Source organism: Lycorma delicatula, chromosome 2, assembly GCF_047948215.1.
Source record: "Lycorma delicatula isolate Av1 chromosome 2, ASM4794821v1, whole genome shotgun sequence".
Classification (NCBI taxonomy): domain Eukaryota; kingdom Metazoa; phylum Arthropoda; class Insecta; order Hemiptera; family Fulgoridae; genus Lycorma; species Lycorma delicatula.
The window spans coordinates 93,196,987-93,213,000 of NC_134456.1; the positions used below are offsets into that span (position 1 = coordinate 93,196,987).

General features: G+C 32.1%; 1 protein-coding gene across 5 annotated transcripts in view; it reads right to left on the reverse strand.

Moving 5' to 3' along the window:
* Positions 1 to 16,014, reverse strand: part of Ge-1 (Enhancer of mRNA-decapping protein 4 homolog Ge-1) — a 153,944-nt gene that overhangs the window by 22,923 nt on the left and 115,007 nt on the right. For all 5 annotated transcript variants that reach the window (XM_075355780.1, XM_075355779.1, XM_075355778.1 and 2 more), the window contains exons 18-19: positions 13,694 to 13,859; positions 2,328 to 2,466 (exon numbers count right to left, since the gene is read on the reverse strand). In XM_075355780.1, coding sequence (XP_075211895.1) covers positions 2,328 to 2,466; positions 13,694 to 13,859 — 305 coding nt within the window. The remainder of the gene's footprint in view (positions 1 to 2,327; positions 2,467 to 13,693; positions 13,860 to 16,014) is intronic.

Sequence of the window (16,014 nt, forward strand, 5' to 3'; positions counted from 1 at the left end):
TGTCATTCTGGATTTAAAGACTTTTTTTCTGAAGAAAATGGCTTAGTGTTTTGTAATAACATTTCTTCTCTTATGGAGACACTTTGTAATGAACATAATCCAACAGAATGGTGCTTGTTCATTGATTCCTCTAAAGTTAGTTTAAAAGCTGTGCTTTTGCATAATGACAAATTCCCATCAGTACCTGTGGCTCACTCTGCTAGTATGAAAGAAACATATGAAAACTTTAAATTTATATTAGGAAAGCTTAAATATGAAGTGTATGAATGGAATATTTGTGGTGATTTGAAGGTAATTGAACTTAGTCTTGGTCTGCAGCTTGGTTACACAAAGTACTGTTGTTTTTTGTGTAAATGGGATAGTAGGGACAGAAAACACCATTCCATTAGAAAAGAATGGCCTAAATGTGAATCACTCATTCCTGAACATCCCAACCCCGTAGGGGAAAGACATCTACCTTGTGATATTACCGATTGCCACACCACCCCCCTCTGTTCCAAGGACCCCCTCTGAACACTTTCATCAGGAGATTTCAGCTGTAGAAAAGAGGTATCAAGGCAAATGGAATCCTAATATTCTGGCCAATTATTGTTAGACCATCAAGGCTGATTATTGTTGGACCATCAAGAGGGATGCTCCACATGCAAAATATAGCAGAAAATCATCATTTATTACTTTCTAGGCAAGTCAAATGTTTGAAATTATAAATGCTTGTCTCTTGGAAATCTTGCATGATGAGGAAAAACTGATATCATAGTTGAATTCAGGAGAAAAATACTATCAGAATTACATATCTTTCTTCCTGAAACAAAGAAAAAATTCTCTTTTGCTCCCCAGTGTTATGATTATATTTTTTTTTTGTCTTATTTTATTTATTATGTTCTATATTATTAAACTAATAAATTGTAATTATACAAACATTTTTAAATTGCCAATCTCTCAATATTCTGATCAAGCTAAAAATACGCGACAAGACATATGGAAAATCAAGAACAAAAACACTTGTTTCACACTCACAAGATAAAACTCAAAACACTGACATTTTCAACACTAGAAAGAGCACAAAGATCAGAACACAAGAAAAAGAACTAAACAGTCCTAATGGAATTATAAGCATCTTAAAATTTACTTAGGAATAAAAAAGAATGGAAACAGACGTGGTGCATCGAACCAGCCTCAAGCCAGACCAGATAATTATGAGGTCTATTCAGAAAATAACTAAACATTTTTAATTACACGCCAATGGAAATGTAGAGTGCAATGTATTACGTGTTTGTAGAAATTTCTGTAATGTGCAATTTTTGGGAGCAATAAACAATGTAAGATTTGGCATAAAACTGGGGAAAACTATCAGAGAAATGTTTAAGCTTTTGAAACGAGCTTACAGAGATGATGCTCTAGGTTGTACGCAATGTTATAAATGGTTTTCATGATTTAAAAGTGGTTATCAGTCAATTGAAGATGACCCTTGACCAGGAAGGTCTTAGCTTCAAGTGATGACACCCACTTTCAGAAAATCAATGATCTGGTTCATGCAAGTCGCTGATTGTCTGTCAGATTACTTGCAGAAGAGGTTTTCATCTCAATCAGATCATGTTATGACATTTTTACTGGAAATTGAACATGCAGTAAAGTTTGTTTCTTGTTTAACGACCGAACAGCAGAAAGAACATCGAGCTGACCTTTGTCAGCAACTTCTTGAACAAGCCAATGACGATGAAACTTTCATGCAAAGGATAATAAGCTGGGTTTATGAGTATAAAAGCGAATCAAAAGTTCAATCATCACAATGGATTGGCAAAGGATCTCCACACCCCACGAAAGCATGTCAGTCTCGACTGACATGCTATCATGGGGCAACTCATAGTTCCCTCACCATGAAAATGCACCTACACACACAGCTTTGTCAATTTGTAAGTTTTGTGCCAAAAATCAGATGACTGTCTTCCCTCAACCTCCCTATTTGCCAGACCTGGCTCCTTGTGATTTTTTCTTATTTCTGAAATTAAAATCTATGAAAAAAGGATGCTGTTATGAGACTATTCATTACATTAAAGCAAATTCGTCACGGACCTTAAAGACCATTTCAAATGAAGCTATTCAGGGCTGCTTTGCGAAATGGAAACATCACTGGGAAAAGTGTGTGAATAGGAGAGGGATGTACTTCGAAGGGGACAAAGACCAATAATCTGTAAAATTAATAATAAAGATTAAAAAAATGAAGTTCAGTTATTTTCTTAACAGAGTTGTCTGTATGTGATCATTTAAATGAATGTATATACAATAAAACATATCAGATAATATGGCTACATATAAGTATATAATACCTTGAAACAGCTCTATTAACTTCTAAACTCATTTGCTGAGCTGTGGTTCTTATTAATTCAACAGATGATTGGATTTGTTCACTTGAATCCCTAGCTCGTTCATTAAGCTTTCTTGAAAGACCCTCTAATGCATTAACATCTGAAAATCATAAAATAGATGACAATGATTAATAAGTTCAACAGCATCAAATAATAAAAGTATCATTATCAAAAGTAACATAACATTCATGAATTTTATCATATTTCACAGCTTATTTCACATACAATGCAAGAACAATATTACATATATATTACTTGAAATTATAGCTAAAATTAATATGAGATTGAATCAAATATAAACTGGAATTTTTGTTGTTAACGCACAGCTAATGGAGAGGGGTGAGGAGTCTTCTCAGTGTTGTATGTAGGGTCGCCTGGAGGGGATCCCACTCTTAGAAAGCCACCTCACTATTTTATCTAGTCTGTATCATAATGTTAGAGCAGGAGGTATCATCATGCAATGCACAATGTATTATTATTAAATTTCTCACAGTAGAGGGTGTGAAACTATTCAAAATTTTGAGAAGACTTCAAGTACTGGGGAACAAACTGATAAAGACTCCAGTGAATGATTGGCATAAGCAGTTTTTGGAAGGATGAGAACTAGTTGAAAATAAAGGTCACCCCAATATTGCCCAAAGACAAGTGCTACTGCTGAAAACATTCTCATGATTTGTTGCCTTATCGAAGACGACTGTCGATTAACAATTGCAGAAATTGCTTCTGAGATCAGAATAAGCTATGGCAGTGCTCAAGCAATCATTAGTGGTGATCTTTGATTAAAAAAAGTGGCAATACAATAGGCCCTCATCTTCTCACCCCAAAAGCTGTATCAGCTAGAGGTGTGCCAGCAGTTGCTGAGTCGTTACAAAGCTGAAGGAGAATTTTTTTTGCATTAACTCATGATCTATGATGAAACTTGGGTGCACAGGTAACTATGAAGTGGTAAAAAAAGGGAGTTAGTGTACCCATTAAAGTCAAAACTAAACTGTCAGCTGGAAAGGTTCTGGCCACATACTTTTTGATTTCAAAGGAGTTTTGCATGTTGATTTTCTCCATGAACATTGTACAGTGAATTCTTCATACTACTGCCAAATTTTAGACAAAGAAAAACTTGCATATAGTCAAAAAAGATGTCAATTTCTAACCCGAGATGTCATTCTATTTCATGACAATGCTTGGCTTCAAACTGCATCCTTATTCTGGACTACACTGGAGCACCCTCTGTACAGTCCAGACTTACCGACCTGTGATTTGTTTGGGCCACTAAAGGAAGCACTTCGAGGACAGAACTTAAAAAATAAAAAACAAATTACGGATCGATATTATTTTTCCATTGCATGGAAAAACACCAAATACGTTTAATACAAACAGCTGCCAAATAAAAACTAACCTATGTATCAGTCTGAAATTCGTATGGTGTTGTTTTATAGATGATAATATACTGTAATAATGCCAACTTTCCTCAGCAAAGCCAACTGTCTTCAAACACAACTACTTATTCATCCACCCTTGTATGTAATACAAAATAAGTATTTTAACCAACAGACTGCTGCTGATAGCTATTAGAAATATATTTTATTTTATACCCAACAGAAATTGTGCAATAGCCCTCATGTTTGAGAATCATGATTTTTTTACACAATTATTACAAAATCTATGAAAACATGTTTTGGTTTCCCTTTAAACCATTATTATGAGATGGAAGAGGTAGATATTTGCAGTTTAACTATAAAATAAGGAGACTATCTTACTACAGCATTTTGCAAACAACAAAACTTCAGGTAATCATTAATACATTCCATTCATGGATTAAAATTCAAATTAACTTGAATACACAAGCTACATTTTGATTTATAAGCCTAAAATGGCAGAAATAAAAAAGGAGCTTTAAATTTCAGAGTTTGTCCAAATGAAGAAAAAAAAGACTATTACCTTACCCTATTAAATGGTATTTCCCTTAGCTTAGCAACAGAATGTACTGATCACCAGTGGAAAATCCCGATTTGTTAGTACATGTCTTGTGGTGGTCAGGTGTATACTTGTTATATTATTGTAAATTGAAGTTTTGGGAAAACTTAGTACTTTTTAACCGGATATGAATTTTCGGATGAAAATTGCAAATATCTCGAAAACAGTCAGTCCTAGCATTCTGAAAAATTGTTTCGACCCCCCTCTACAACACCCCATCCACTCCCAGTGGTACCCGTTGGATGATAATATTTTCAAGTGCCTCTGGAGCGCTGTTTGGAAATTGGCGAGGGGGTACGATAGGGTACCACCATATTATCTTAGCAACCGCTCGTCTGATTTTCACAATTCAAATAGTGAATGTATCAGAAGGTCAAGCACTAACTATATAATGCATTGGGCATGCTCTTGATCGACTGGATCTTGGTTATGCGAAAATTAAACCATTGTAGTCCTGTTTTAATTGTAGTTGCCCAATGTAAAACGTACCAATCGAATCTTTTGCTAAATACATTCAAAGTTCTGTGTAAAGTATAAACTTATGAAGACTAAAAAGTAGAAAATAAAAAATATATAAAAAACTTTTAAAAAACCACTCTTGTAATAAATGCACTAAAAAATAGAAATTAAAAAATATGTCAGAAAAATGTTTAAAATGCCACTCTTAAATGCACTAAAATGTAAAAAATAATTTTAGGACGGTATCTCAGAATGAATTTGACAACAAAAGCTTTTTGAAAGTGATGTGTAAGATTATGTGAAGTCATGGCTTCAAATTAAAAATTTGATGTTTTTGCCAATTTTTTCTTATGCATGATTAATGAATGGCCTAAAGAGTGGGGTGCAAACATGCATAAGAAAAAAACATGCAAAACCATCAAATTTTTAATTTGAAGCTATGATTTTCACATAATCTTATATATCACCATCAAAGCTAATAGTCAAATCCATTCTGAGATACCATCATAAAATTTTTTTTATCTTTTGTGTGTTTAATTTAAGAGTGGTGCTTTAAATACTTATTTTTTTATTTATGTGATTGTTTTTCTTCATAAAATAATGAACTATAACAAAAAAGTAGGCACCAGAATGTACTGATCACTAGTTGAAAATCTTGATTCGATCAAGATTTAATCAATTGCATGAATTATTATTTATTTGTATCAGATTCTAGAGTTAAATTTCTAATTTAACTTTCACTATATCAATTTTCATCATTAAAAATAAAAATTTTTACACTAGAGGTAATCAATTTTAGACACCTAATAAGCCCATTCCGAGATGCCGCCTACCCAGAGGGCCTAGCTGCAGAGATGTGCCTTAGGCATGCCCTGCAGCTAGTAATTTTATGAAAAAAAAAATTAGTTTTGATAAAAATTATTTCTTCATATTAATCTATAACCCTGCAAGTTATATTCTTTATTATTAAACTTTTGTTTTTTTGTAATTTATCACTTATTTTGCTTGCTTACCAGCAATACTGGGGGAATCTTTTTTTTAGAGTTATAGATGATCTAAAATAATTGTAAAACTACCTATGTAATGTAACTTCTGATTTACATTTGTATTGGTTTATTGTTCTTTTTACACGGCATAGTATGTTTGAGCTTAAAATAAATTTGCTGAATGTGTAATTTTAACATTTTTATTACTACTACGGACTGTACCAATGTTGATCCACTATTTGGTTCTGTTCCAAAAGATATTGCATAAAACAGAAGTTCACTGCTAATAAAATTACTTTATAAACAAATGTATATTACCTAACCACAGTATTAACATTAGCAAAAATATAACATATCACATAGAAATCACAACGGTAACTGAGCCTTCTATAACGTTTACATTAAGGATTATACAAACATTCATGTCCATGCATGTCTATTGACTTTCGTGTTTAAACATGAGTTTGTGTGTATAAATCATACTTTAAGTAACAAGAATATAAGCTATCTCAATTTTTTTTTTGTCTTCAGTCATTTGACTGGTTTGAAGCTGCTCTCCAAGATTCCTTATCTAATGCCAGTCATTTCATTTCTGTATACCCACTATATCACTAACAATTCGTTTTACACGTTACAAATGTTGCCTACCTGAATAATTTTTTCCATCTACCCTTCCCTCCAATATCAAAGTGATTATTCCAGGATGCCTTAATATGTGGCCTATTAAAGTCTCTTCTTTTAACTACATTTTTCCAAATGCTTCTTTCTTCATCAATTTGCTGCAACACCTATTCATTTGTCACTTTATCCACCCATCTGATTTTTAACATTCTCCTGTAGCACATTTCTAAAGCCTCTAATCTTTTCTTCTCAGGTGCTCCGATCGTCCAAGTTTAACTTCCATTTAAAGCTATGCTCCAAACATATACTTTCAAAAATCTTTTCCTAATATTTAAATTAATTTTTTATGTAAACAAATTATATTTCTGACTGAAGGCTAACACTTCTTCCACTCTCCTCTCAATTCTTCTGTACAGAATTCTAGTTAAGATTTTTGATGCGTGAGTAGTTAAGCTAATGTTCTGTATTCCTCACATTTATCTGCTCCTGCTTTCTTTGGTATCACGACAACACTCTTTTTGACGTCTGACAGAACGTCCCATTTTTTCGTAAATATTATACACCAGTTTGTGTAATGTATGTATTGCTTCCTCATCTGCTCTGTACAGTAATTCTACGGGTATCCCGTCTATCCCAGGAGCCTTTCTGCCATTCAATTATTTTAATACTCTATTAAATTCAGATCTCAGTATTGTATCATCCTTTTCCTCCTCTTCCTCTATAACACCAGTTTCTAATTCATTTCCTCTGTATAATTCCTAAATACATTCCACCCACCTATCGACCTTTTCTTTCGCATTACAAATTAGTGTACAATCTTACAATCTTTATTTAACAAATTATTAGATTTTAATTTATGTACAACAAAATTCTCCTTACTTTCCTATATGCTCCGTCTATTTTACTACTGATCATTTCTCTTGCTACTTCTAACACTCTTTCTTTTCTTTAATCCACTCTTCTTTCACTTATTTGAACTTCCTGTTTATAGTATTTCTTAATTGTCGATAGTTCCTTTTACCTTCTTCATCATCGCTAGTATTCTTATACTTTCTATGTTCAACCATTAGCCTGTAATATAATCTCTGATATCCAAGGTTTCCAACCAGTTCTCTTTGTTCGGCCTAAGTTCGCTTCTGCTGATTTAAAAATATCCTTTTTAACATTCTCCCATTCTTCTATATTTTCTACTTTATCATTTTTACTCAGACCTCTTGCAATGTCTTCCTCAAAAATCTTCTTTACCTCCTCTTCCTCAAGCTTCTCTAAATTCCACAAATTCATCTGATACCTTTTCTTCAGGTTTTTAAACCCCTATCTAAATTTCATTATCACTAAATTATGGTCGTTATCAATGTCTACTACAGGATATGCTGCTTTACAGTCGAAGATTCAATTTCTAAATATTTGATTAACCATAATATAATCTATCTATACCTTGCAGTATCACCAGACTGTTTCCATGTGTATATTCTTTTATTATGATTATTAAACTGGGTGTTGGCAATTACTAAATTATAATTCGTGCAAAACTCAATAAGTCGGTCGCCTCTTTCATTTCTTTTGCCCAATCCATATTCACCAATAATATTTCCTTCTTTGCCTTTTTCAATGCTTGCATTCCAGTCTCCACGTATTATTAAATTTTCATCCCCTTTTATGTGTTTAATTGCTTTGTCAATTTCTTCGTATTCACACTCTAGTTCATCATCATGGACACTTGTAGGCATATAGACATTAACAATCGTTGTCGCCTTAGGTTTTGAATTTATCCTAACTATAATGATTCTACCACAAAGCTTTTTGAAATACTCTACTATCTTCTTGTTCATTATGAAACCTACTCCTGCCTGCCCTTTATTTGATGCTGAGTTAATTATTCTAAAATCACCTGAGCAAAAGTTGTTTTCCTCTTCCCACTGAATCTCGCTAATTCCTACTACATCTATATTTAACCCATCCATTTCCCTCTTTAAATTTTCTAAGCAACCAACCTTTTTTAGACTTCTAACATTCCACACTTGTAGACTGTAGACTTGTAGAATGTTATATCGTAATTTTCTGGTGACCCCTTCCTTAATAGTCCCCACCGAAGATCTGAAAGCGGGACTAGTTTATCTCCAGAATATTTTACCCAGGAAGGCGCCTCCTCCATCTTTGTTACATAAAAATGTAGACAGCTACATTTTTTTGGAAAATTAACAGCCTTAGTTTTTCATTGCTTTCAGCTGCGCAGTACTCAGAAGAATGTGAGTGATGTTGAAGTGGCTGTTTAAGTCCTCCTGACTTACGCCCTTAACAACTACTGAAAGAGCTGCTCTACTCTTTCAGGAAACATTCCTCAGTCTGGCTTACAATAGATACCTCTCCGATATGGTTGCACCTTCGGTTCAGTTACTCTGTATCATTAAGCTCTCAAGCCCCCTCACCATCGTCAAGGTCTCATGATTCATAGAGGGAATATCTCATTATAGACATATCAAAATATTTCGTATAGTATGCCTACATTATTATTTGAAAAAATATATGCTGTGAATTTTTTGGATACATTGTTCACTGTTAAAAGGAACGGTGTTGTTAGCGGTTTTGGTGGCTTCATTACTTGTCAACCCCCATGAGTAATAAAATAAATTTTATATGGTTTTAAAGTACATAAAAAGTACTTAATGCTGTAAACATTTCAGATTTTTGCCACCTGTCCAACATGTGGTTTTTGGGCCCCAAAAACGTGACATTTTTAAAATCTTATGATTTGGCAGCCATTTTTTTTAATTGACACTCGGTAACAGTTGATTTTTTTTATAGGTACTATTAGTTAGTACCTAAAACAGGCCTATTACCCTAAGCCCTTCATTATTTATTTTGGGCCCAAAATTTGAAAAAAAAACCCAATAACTTCAGTAAACATTACACGATTTGGTTAACAAAATGAATTTTGAGTATACTAAGTTCCATCTTTACTCTTTCCAAAAAGCCCTTTTTGTGTGATGTAAAAATAACAATGCTACAGCTCTGTGTGATATAAAATAACAACTACAGCTCATGGAAAAAGTGATGAAAATGGCTGTTTTACCTGTTGGCAAGTTAGAAAAAGTCTATTACTCAAAAAAAAATTTTTTTTTAAATAAAAAAAATATAAAAAATATTTTTTTTTTAAATAAAAAAAAATATTTTTTTGACCACTTCAAGGTGGATAGTTATCGTATATCAAATATCATCAAAATCAAAAATAGTGATGCAATAAAATTTTTGAAAATTTGTTGAATTAAAATGGAAACCCCTAATTTATTTTTTTAATTTTTCCAAATTCTTAAGAAATTATTTTGTAATCACGTCAAAGTTTTTGGCTGAGGTGTACACACAATGTGATAATAATATGAAAGAGAAAATTTATTTGACCAAATGGTGTGAAACGTTGTACCAAAACATATTTTTGGGAAATTTGTCATTTATAATCTTTTAATTTATTATAATTTTTAAAATACAAAATCTGTTTAGTTATTCATAATTTTGTGTAAAAACTCAAAATCTTTTTTTCTGATTTATTACTTTGTATGTGAAAACAACTTTGACAAAAATTATTCAAATTTTTTGAACCTTTTTTCTCATAATTTATTATTAAAAAAATAATAATTTAATTAAACATACTGAGAAAAGTATTTTGAGATACCTTAATTCGTAAATTTTCAATGCCAATATCTATCAATATTTTACTATAATATACATATTGTACTTTTATATTATTACAAGATTTAATGTACTCAGTAAAAAAGTAATTAAACTAAAATAAAAAAAACGATAAGGTATACAAACCATGATTTATTTTGTTTAATTTTGGGCAAAGAAGTTGTCTGTACCTTTAGACAATTTTTACCTTTAGCTTTTGGGGTAAAATCTTAATACTATATTTAGTAGTGTTAGGTCAAACAAATTTTGTTTTGAATATCACTTTCACCTAAGTGCTAAGTAACTATCTAGTATTTTTGTCAACTAGGTTCTCCAATGATTCTTAATAGCTGTCTTGAACTGTATTCTAATACTTAGTGATAATACCTATATACTTTAATAGTAAGTGTGGACAAGGTTACGAGTTTGATACAATACAAATGATACACTAAAATATATTAAAAATTGGAGGTAACCTTTTATAGTGGTAACTAAACATCCCAACCCTGTAAGGGAAAGACACCTGCTTTGTGACGCTTCCAGTCGCCGCCACCTATTCCTAGCCTTGATGGGCTCTAATGGTAGTGGTAACTAACAGTCAATATGTTGTTCCTGCAACAACAATCAGAACTACAATTGGCAACAGAGTTTCAGTTTTCCTATTTGGTACTGCAATAAAAGCCAATCTTTTTTTTCATATACCGAAAAGCCACTGATTTTGGATCAGCCCACCCTTCTAGTATAACCTTCATGAAAAGCAACTTTTGTCAACATTAAACGTTATAAAAGTCCACCAATAACAACCGATCTGTTCATGATTGTCAACTCACAAACATCATGCGTAAAAGAGCACCAATATCAATACACCTTTGTGCTGTGACTCACTTTTAATTCATCCTCATAAAATTTAATGGTTGTCTACTCTTTCAAACAACAGTACATAAATATATCTTATTTTGTAATCCAACCAAAAATGTGACATTCAACTTGTGCCAATTCATGCCCATTAGAAGACCGCTGAGGGTAGTTGTGTTCTGTGCCCTTTAACGAGCAGAAACTGAATGGCTGCTTCTTTAGCTTCAATTTCATCTGCTGAATAAATGAATATAATTTTTACAATTCTACTTCACAAATATATATACTTACTGAATGAACAACAGGAATGAAAAAGTAAATTGTCCTTCTGATCTTGAGCAATATACAGAGATTGGAACAGAGGAAACGCATTTACCCAGTTTTTAAAAACAGGTTTTAGAGGTTTTTTAAACCACTAGTTTACTCAACAGCAAGTGGGGGTACTGACCTTACAGTACCCTTGGGGGTACTGGCAAACAGCTCAGACTATGCAGTTTCAGTCATTGTGGAGTGTAAAACATTGTGCGTTTGCTGTCAAGCAGTTTTTTTTAGAAACAATGATTCTGTGGTCACAGTTTAACATCTTTTCCTTCGAAGTTTTAATGTCAAACATCAAGGTGCAGTTTCAGATCGAAACACCATACTCTGATGATTGAAGCGTTTAGAAGTACTGGATATACGATGAAGAACGATGAACTCACCTGGCCTTCCCTGTTCAGTCCGAACTCCAGAAAAGATAGACAGAATGAGGCTGTAGTGCTGGGTATGTCACGTTGTTCGCTTCATCAAATCTTACATGGTGATCTCAAATTTCATCCATACAAAATAATGATTGTCCAGCAGATAACTGAAAGGGATTTTGTGCAATGCAAAAAATTCTATGGCACAAAGAATGGCATTCTTACGGAAGATGCAAATGCCGTAATAATGATGAGTGACAAAGCCCATTTCAATCTGGATGGCTATGTAAATGTACAGAAATGTCGATAATGGGCATTGGAGAACCCATGTGAACTACATCAAAAACCTCTCCACAGCTCAAAAGTAACAGTGAAGTGCAGTCTCCAAGATGGGGATTGTTGGTTCTTAATTTTTTGAAGAGGGAGGAACCGCAGTTATAGTGACATGCTAAACTACTTCCTGTGTCCAGAACGGGAAAGGCATCGATTGAACATGAGAGAAATGTGGTTCCTACAGGATGGTGCCATAACTCACACGGCAAGAGCATCGAGTGAAGAGGTTTGACAAATTTTTCCTGGACATGTCATTTCATAATTCGATGATGTTTCTTGGCCCCCAACGCTCTTCTGATCTATCGATTTGTGACTTCTTTTTGTGGAGCTACCTGAAATCAAGAGTGTATGTGAACAAGCCATACACAATTGAAGACCTGAAAGTTTCCATTCATCAAGAAATTGAAGCTATGTTGAATGAAATGTTGGAGAAACCCATGTAGAGCTTTGAGTAGAGACTCTGACAAGAAGGACGTCATCTTACTGACATTATTTTCCGAATCTAATTAAGGTATGTTAATTTCAAAAATGCAATAAAAATATTATTATTTAACGTAAAACTTATTTTTCTATAATTAAAACAAGCAAAGCTATTCAGTAGTGAATAACATGAGTTTCCATTGCTCTACCCTTTACATTGTAATCTAGTTATCATAAAAGTATAAGGAAATAAAAGAGTATCAGTAAAAGTACAAATATTTTAACCCAATTTAAAAAAAACTATTGTTTAATAATACTTTTCATTTTCATGACTTCAACTTTTCAAAGTTGTTAAAAGCATACAGTTTAAACTTTTATAACTTGAGTTTAGCAAATGCTATTTAGAAATGGCAAACATAAAATAAGTATAGACTAAGAAAGTTAAGAAGAAAATCTGTGACTACCTAACCTTGCTAGATACATCCTGTATATTGAAAAACATTTTTCAACTATGCACAAGCAATAGTTAGTTGTGCTTAATATGCTGAATTAAAGACTACAAAGCCTTAACATGCAGGCAAGTCTGAATGCATTAACATATTATCACATGAGCAATGATTACATTTATGTCACAATTTTAAATAAAATTACTCAAAAATTAGTTTTTTCTGATTATAACTGATGGCAATTAGTTTTACGATAAATTAATCTTACATCTTTATTTAACTTAATCTAACTGAATTTTTATCATGTTAATTTTTATCTTAATCTTACTTTTTTATTGTAACTTAACAACTAACAAGAAAAAACAACTCCAAAAAATTATATTACAAAAACTGAAGGATCATTTTTATATCACTTATCAAGTAATTCAAAGATAGAAAGAGCCTATTTCTTAATACAGTAACTGTATGAATAAAATTTTAGGATGACAGAATAGGTATTATTATGAAAATAAAAAACATGAATCTGTCTTCATAAACTTTAACACTGCTTTCAAAAACATGATATCAAAATAATTTTTGCATTTATCAAGGATAACAGCAATACAGAAAGGTTATAGATAACCTTCTAGCTTTACAGTTTATTAGAAATATAATATGACATGCTTTTCATATGATAAAAAATTGAGGCACATTAAAACTTTCCTGTGTGCCCCACAATAATCTTTATTGTCTAATGCTTTCTCAGGCCCCAAGCAGGTGTGGTTTAATAACAAGTCTTTTTATTTTAGTTGTCACACTTCAAAAGCTCAGCTATTTAAAAATGATATAGACTTAAATTTAATATCTAATAATGTTGTAATAAACTAAAAATGAATTAAAATATTGCTTACATTCCTTTGTTCCATTTGAAAATGTCTCGTTGAGTTGACTAAACATTGCAGCACAAGCCTTCTCATAACTTGGAAGTGCTACATTCATAAAACTTTCTTTGTAAGCGTCTGCAAGACAAGGTTTCATAGCAGTGACCAAAGCATTACTCAGGACATCCATTACTGACTGAACAAACGTAGGTTATTAATTTTACTACAACTAATCCTCCACTATCAAAGCATATCATGAAATAAAACAAAAACACAATAAAACAATGTATAAGTCCATAAAAAGAAACTATACATGGTTAACATTTCAAAACAAGTTTGTTTAGGCATTAGAACCATATAACAAACTTTAAAATACTAAGTTAATTACCCCTACTTCTGCCATCAATTTCTTCAACCATTCATTGTTAACTTCTTTCTGCCCATCATTTTGAAAGTGCCTACTTTCTAAAAACTTTTTAGATAGTTGGGACAGTTGCTAGGCACCAACTCAAGAGTGATATGGTGGATGCTGGAAAAACATCCCAGCCAAAACATTTAAGTAAAGCCTTAGTTGGTGTAGCTGAATGTGGTAGAACAATATTGTAAACAAACATCATGCACATTTTTTTAAACTAAGCTTTAACAATAAAATTTATGAAATAAAGCTCTTGAAATATCAGGAATGAAACTATGTAAACCATCTAACATAAAACTTCTATCCTCCTGCACTTTGTCATTGATTTTTTTCTTAAGTAATGAGGGCTGATCAACCAGAACATACATCATTGTGCAAATTTGTTCGTTAAACATAATGCACCATTTAATGCATTTGATGAATGAACAATAATAATCTTCTTCATTCAGACTATCACCATAAACTTCTTTTATTTGTCTGCAAATTTCAAAGGGCCAAAACATTTTTGCATTCAAAAACTGAATCGTACTATACAATTCGCATTTGGTAGGATTTTCTATTTTGCCACACATTTTGAAACCATATAAAAAATACAAACGTCCGCAGTGTCACAGCTTAGCTTAAACTGAACTTGTATTGGAGAGAAGAGTTCAATAACATTCCCACAATGGCCAGCAGGATCAGAGACACATTCAGCTGATGGATTGGTTATAACTGAAGAACAAATTTACTAAATTATTACAGATAAAATTATGATTACGTATTATAGTGAAAAGATATGTTAACTAAAGAAATGAAGTCGTAAATCATAGTTTACTTTCCTGTAATAAAATTTTAGTAAGAAAATACCCAGTTAAAATTATAAAAAGAACTCTCTATTAAAAACGTTCATTTTGTTTGTCAGAAAACACCTAACATGATCCAAACTGAGCTGTAATAACCATCTCATTGCAACTTTAAATAAACTCCATAATTCAATTGACATAATTCATGACAATAAAACAAAGAATGAAAATCATCTAATAATAGATTTTTATTATTTCTTTTAATAGGAAAATAATCTTACTATAAAAATGTTTATAAGGATTAAATATTAACATTAGTTTAGAAATATTTTTTCATTACTTTAATCATAGCAAGATAGTATTTATAGATACTTTATCAGACCCATAATCATTTGGTAGAATTAATATGAAAAAAAAGTTAATGATAAAAGTCAACCTTCCAATAAAATCCGTAACAGATTTCAGTTTTTACACCATTGTCACAAGAATATACAGAGTTCGAAGAAGAAACTGAGAAACTTTCAGTCATTTTCTACTGGTGAAAATAATGAAAAAAAGTTCATATAAACATAGGTCTGTAAATGCTCTGCTTTCGAGTTACAGCTTGTGAAAGATTTCTCCTGGATTTCAACTCTTCTAATAAAAAGAATCCGTACTGTAATTTTTGGGACCCAAATTAAGGGGTAAAGTAGGTGGTTTCTTGTGTAATTTGAGCTGGGAAATAGGATAAAACAGGTCCTATAAGTACTGGCAGTAACTCCAGTAGTTTTTAAGATAAAACACAAAATTCAGTGAAGAAAAACAAGTTTACAAGGTTTACAGTTCAATAGCTTTGTTAAACCACTAATTCATGTGGTAGATTTAATAACAAAACTTGTAGAGAATTTAATTTGTGAGAGAATAATTACATAAAAAACTAAATTGAAATGTACATTACTTTAGAAATATTAAAAAAAAAAATTATTGTATAGCTGGCAATATCAACAGCTGGTCAACAAAGAAAATTGTGTAGTTTGTTTGAGTATGTTGTCATAAATTATCACACAGATAAACAAAGTGTAGTGTTATCATAGTGAAAAATGCTGTGTGAAAATATCATAAGTGAACATCATAGTGTAAAAATGCTGTTTCAATTTTCTAATGAGGAATAT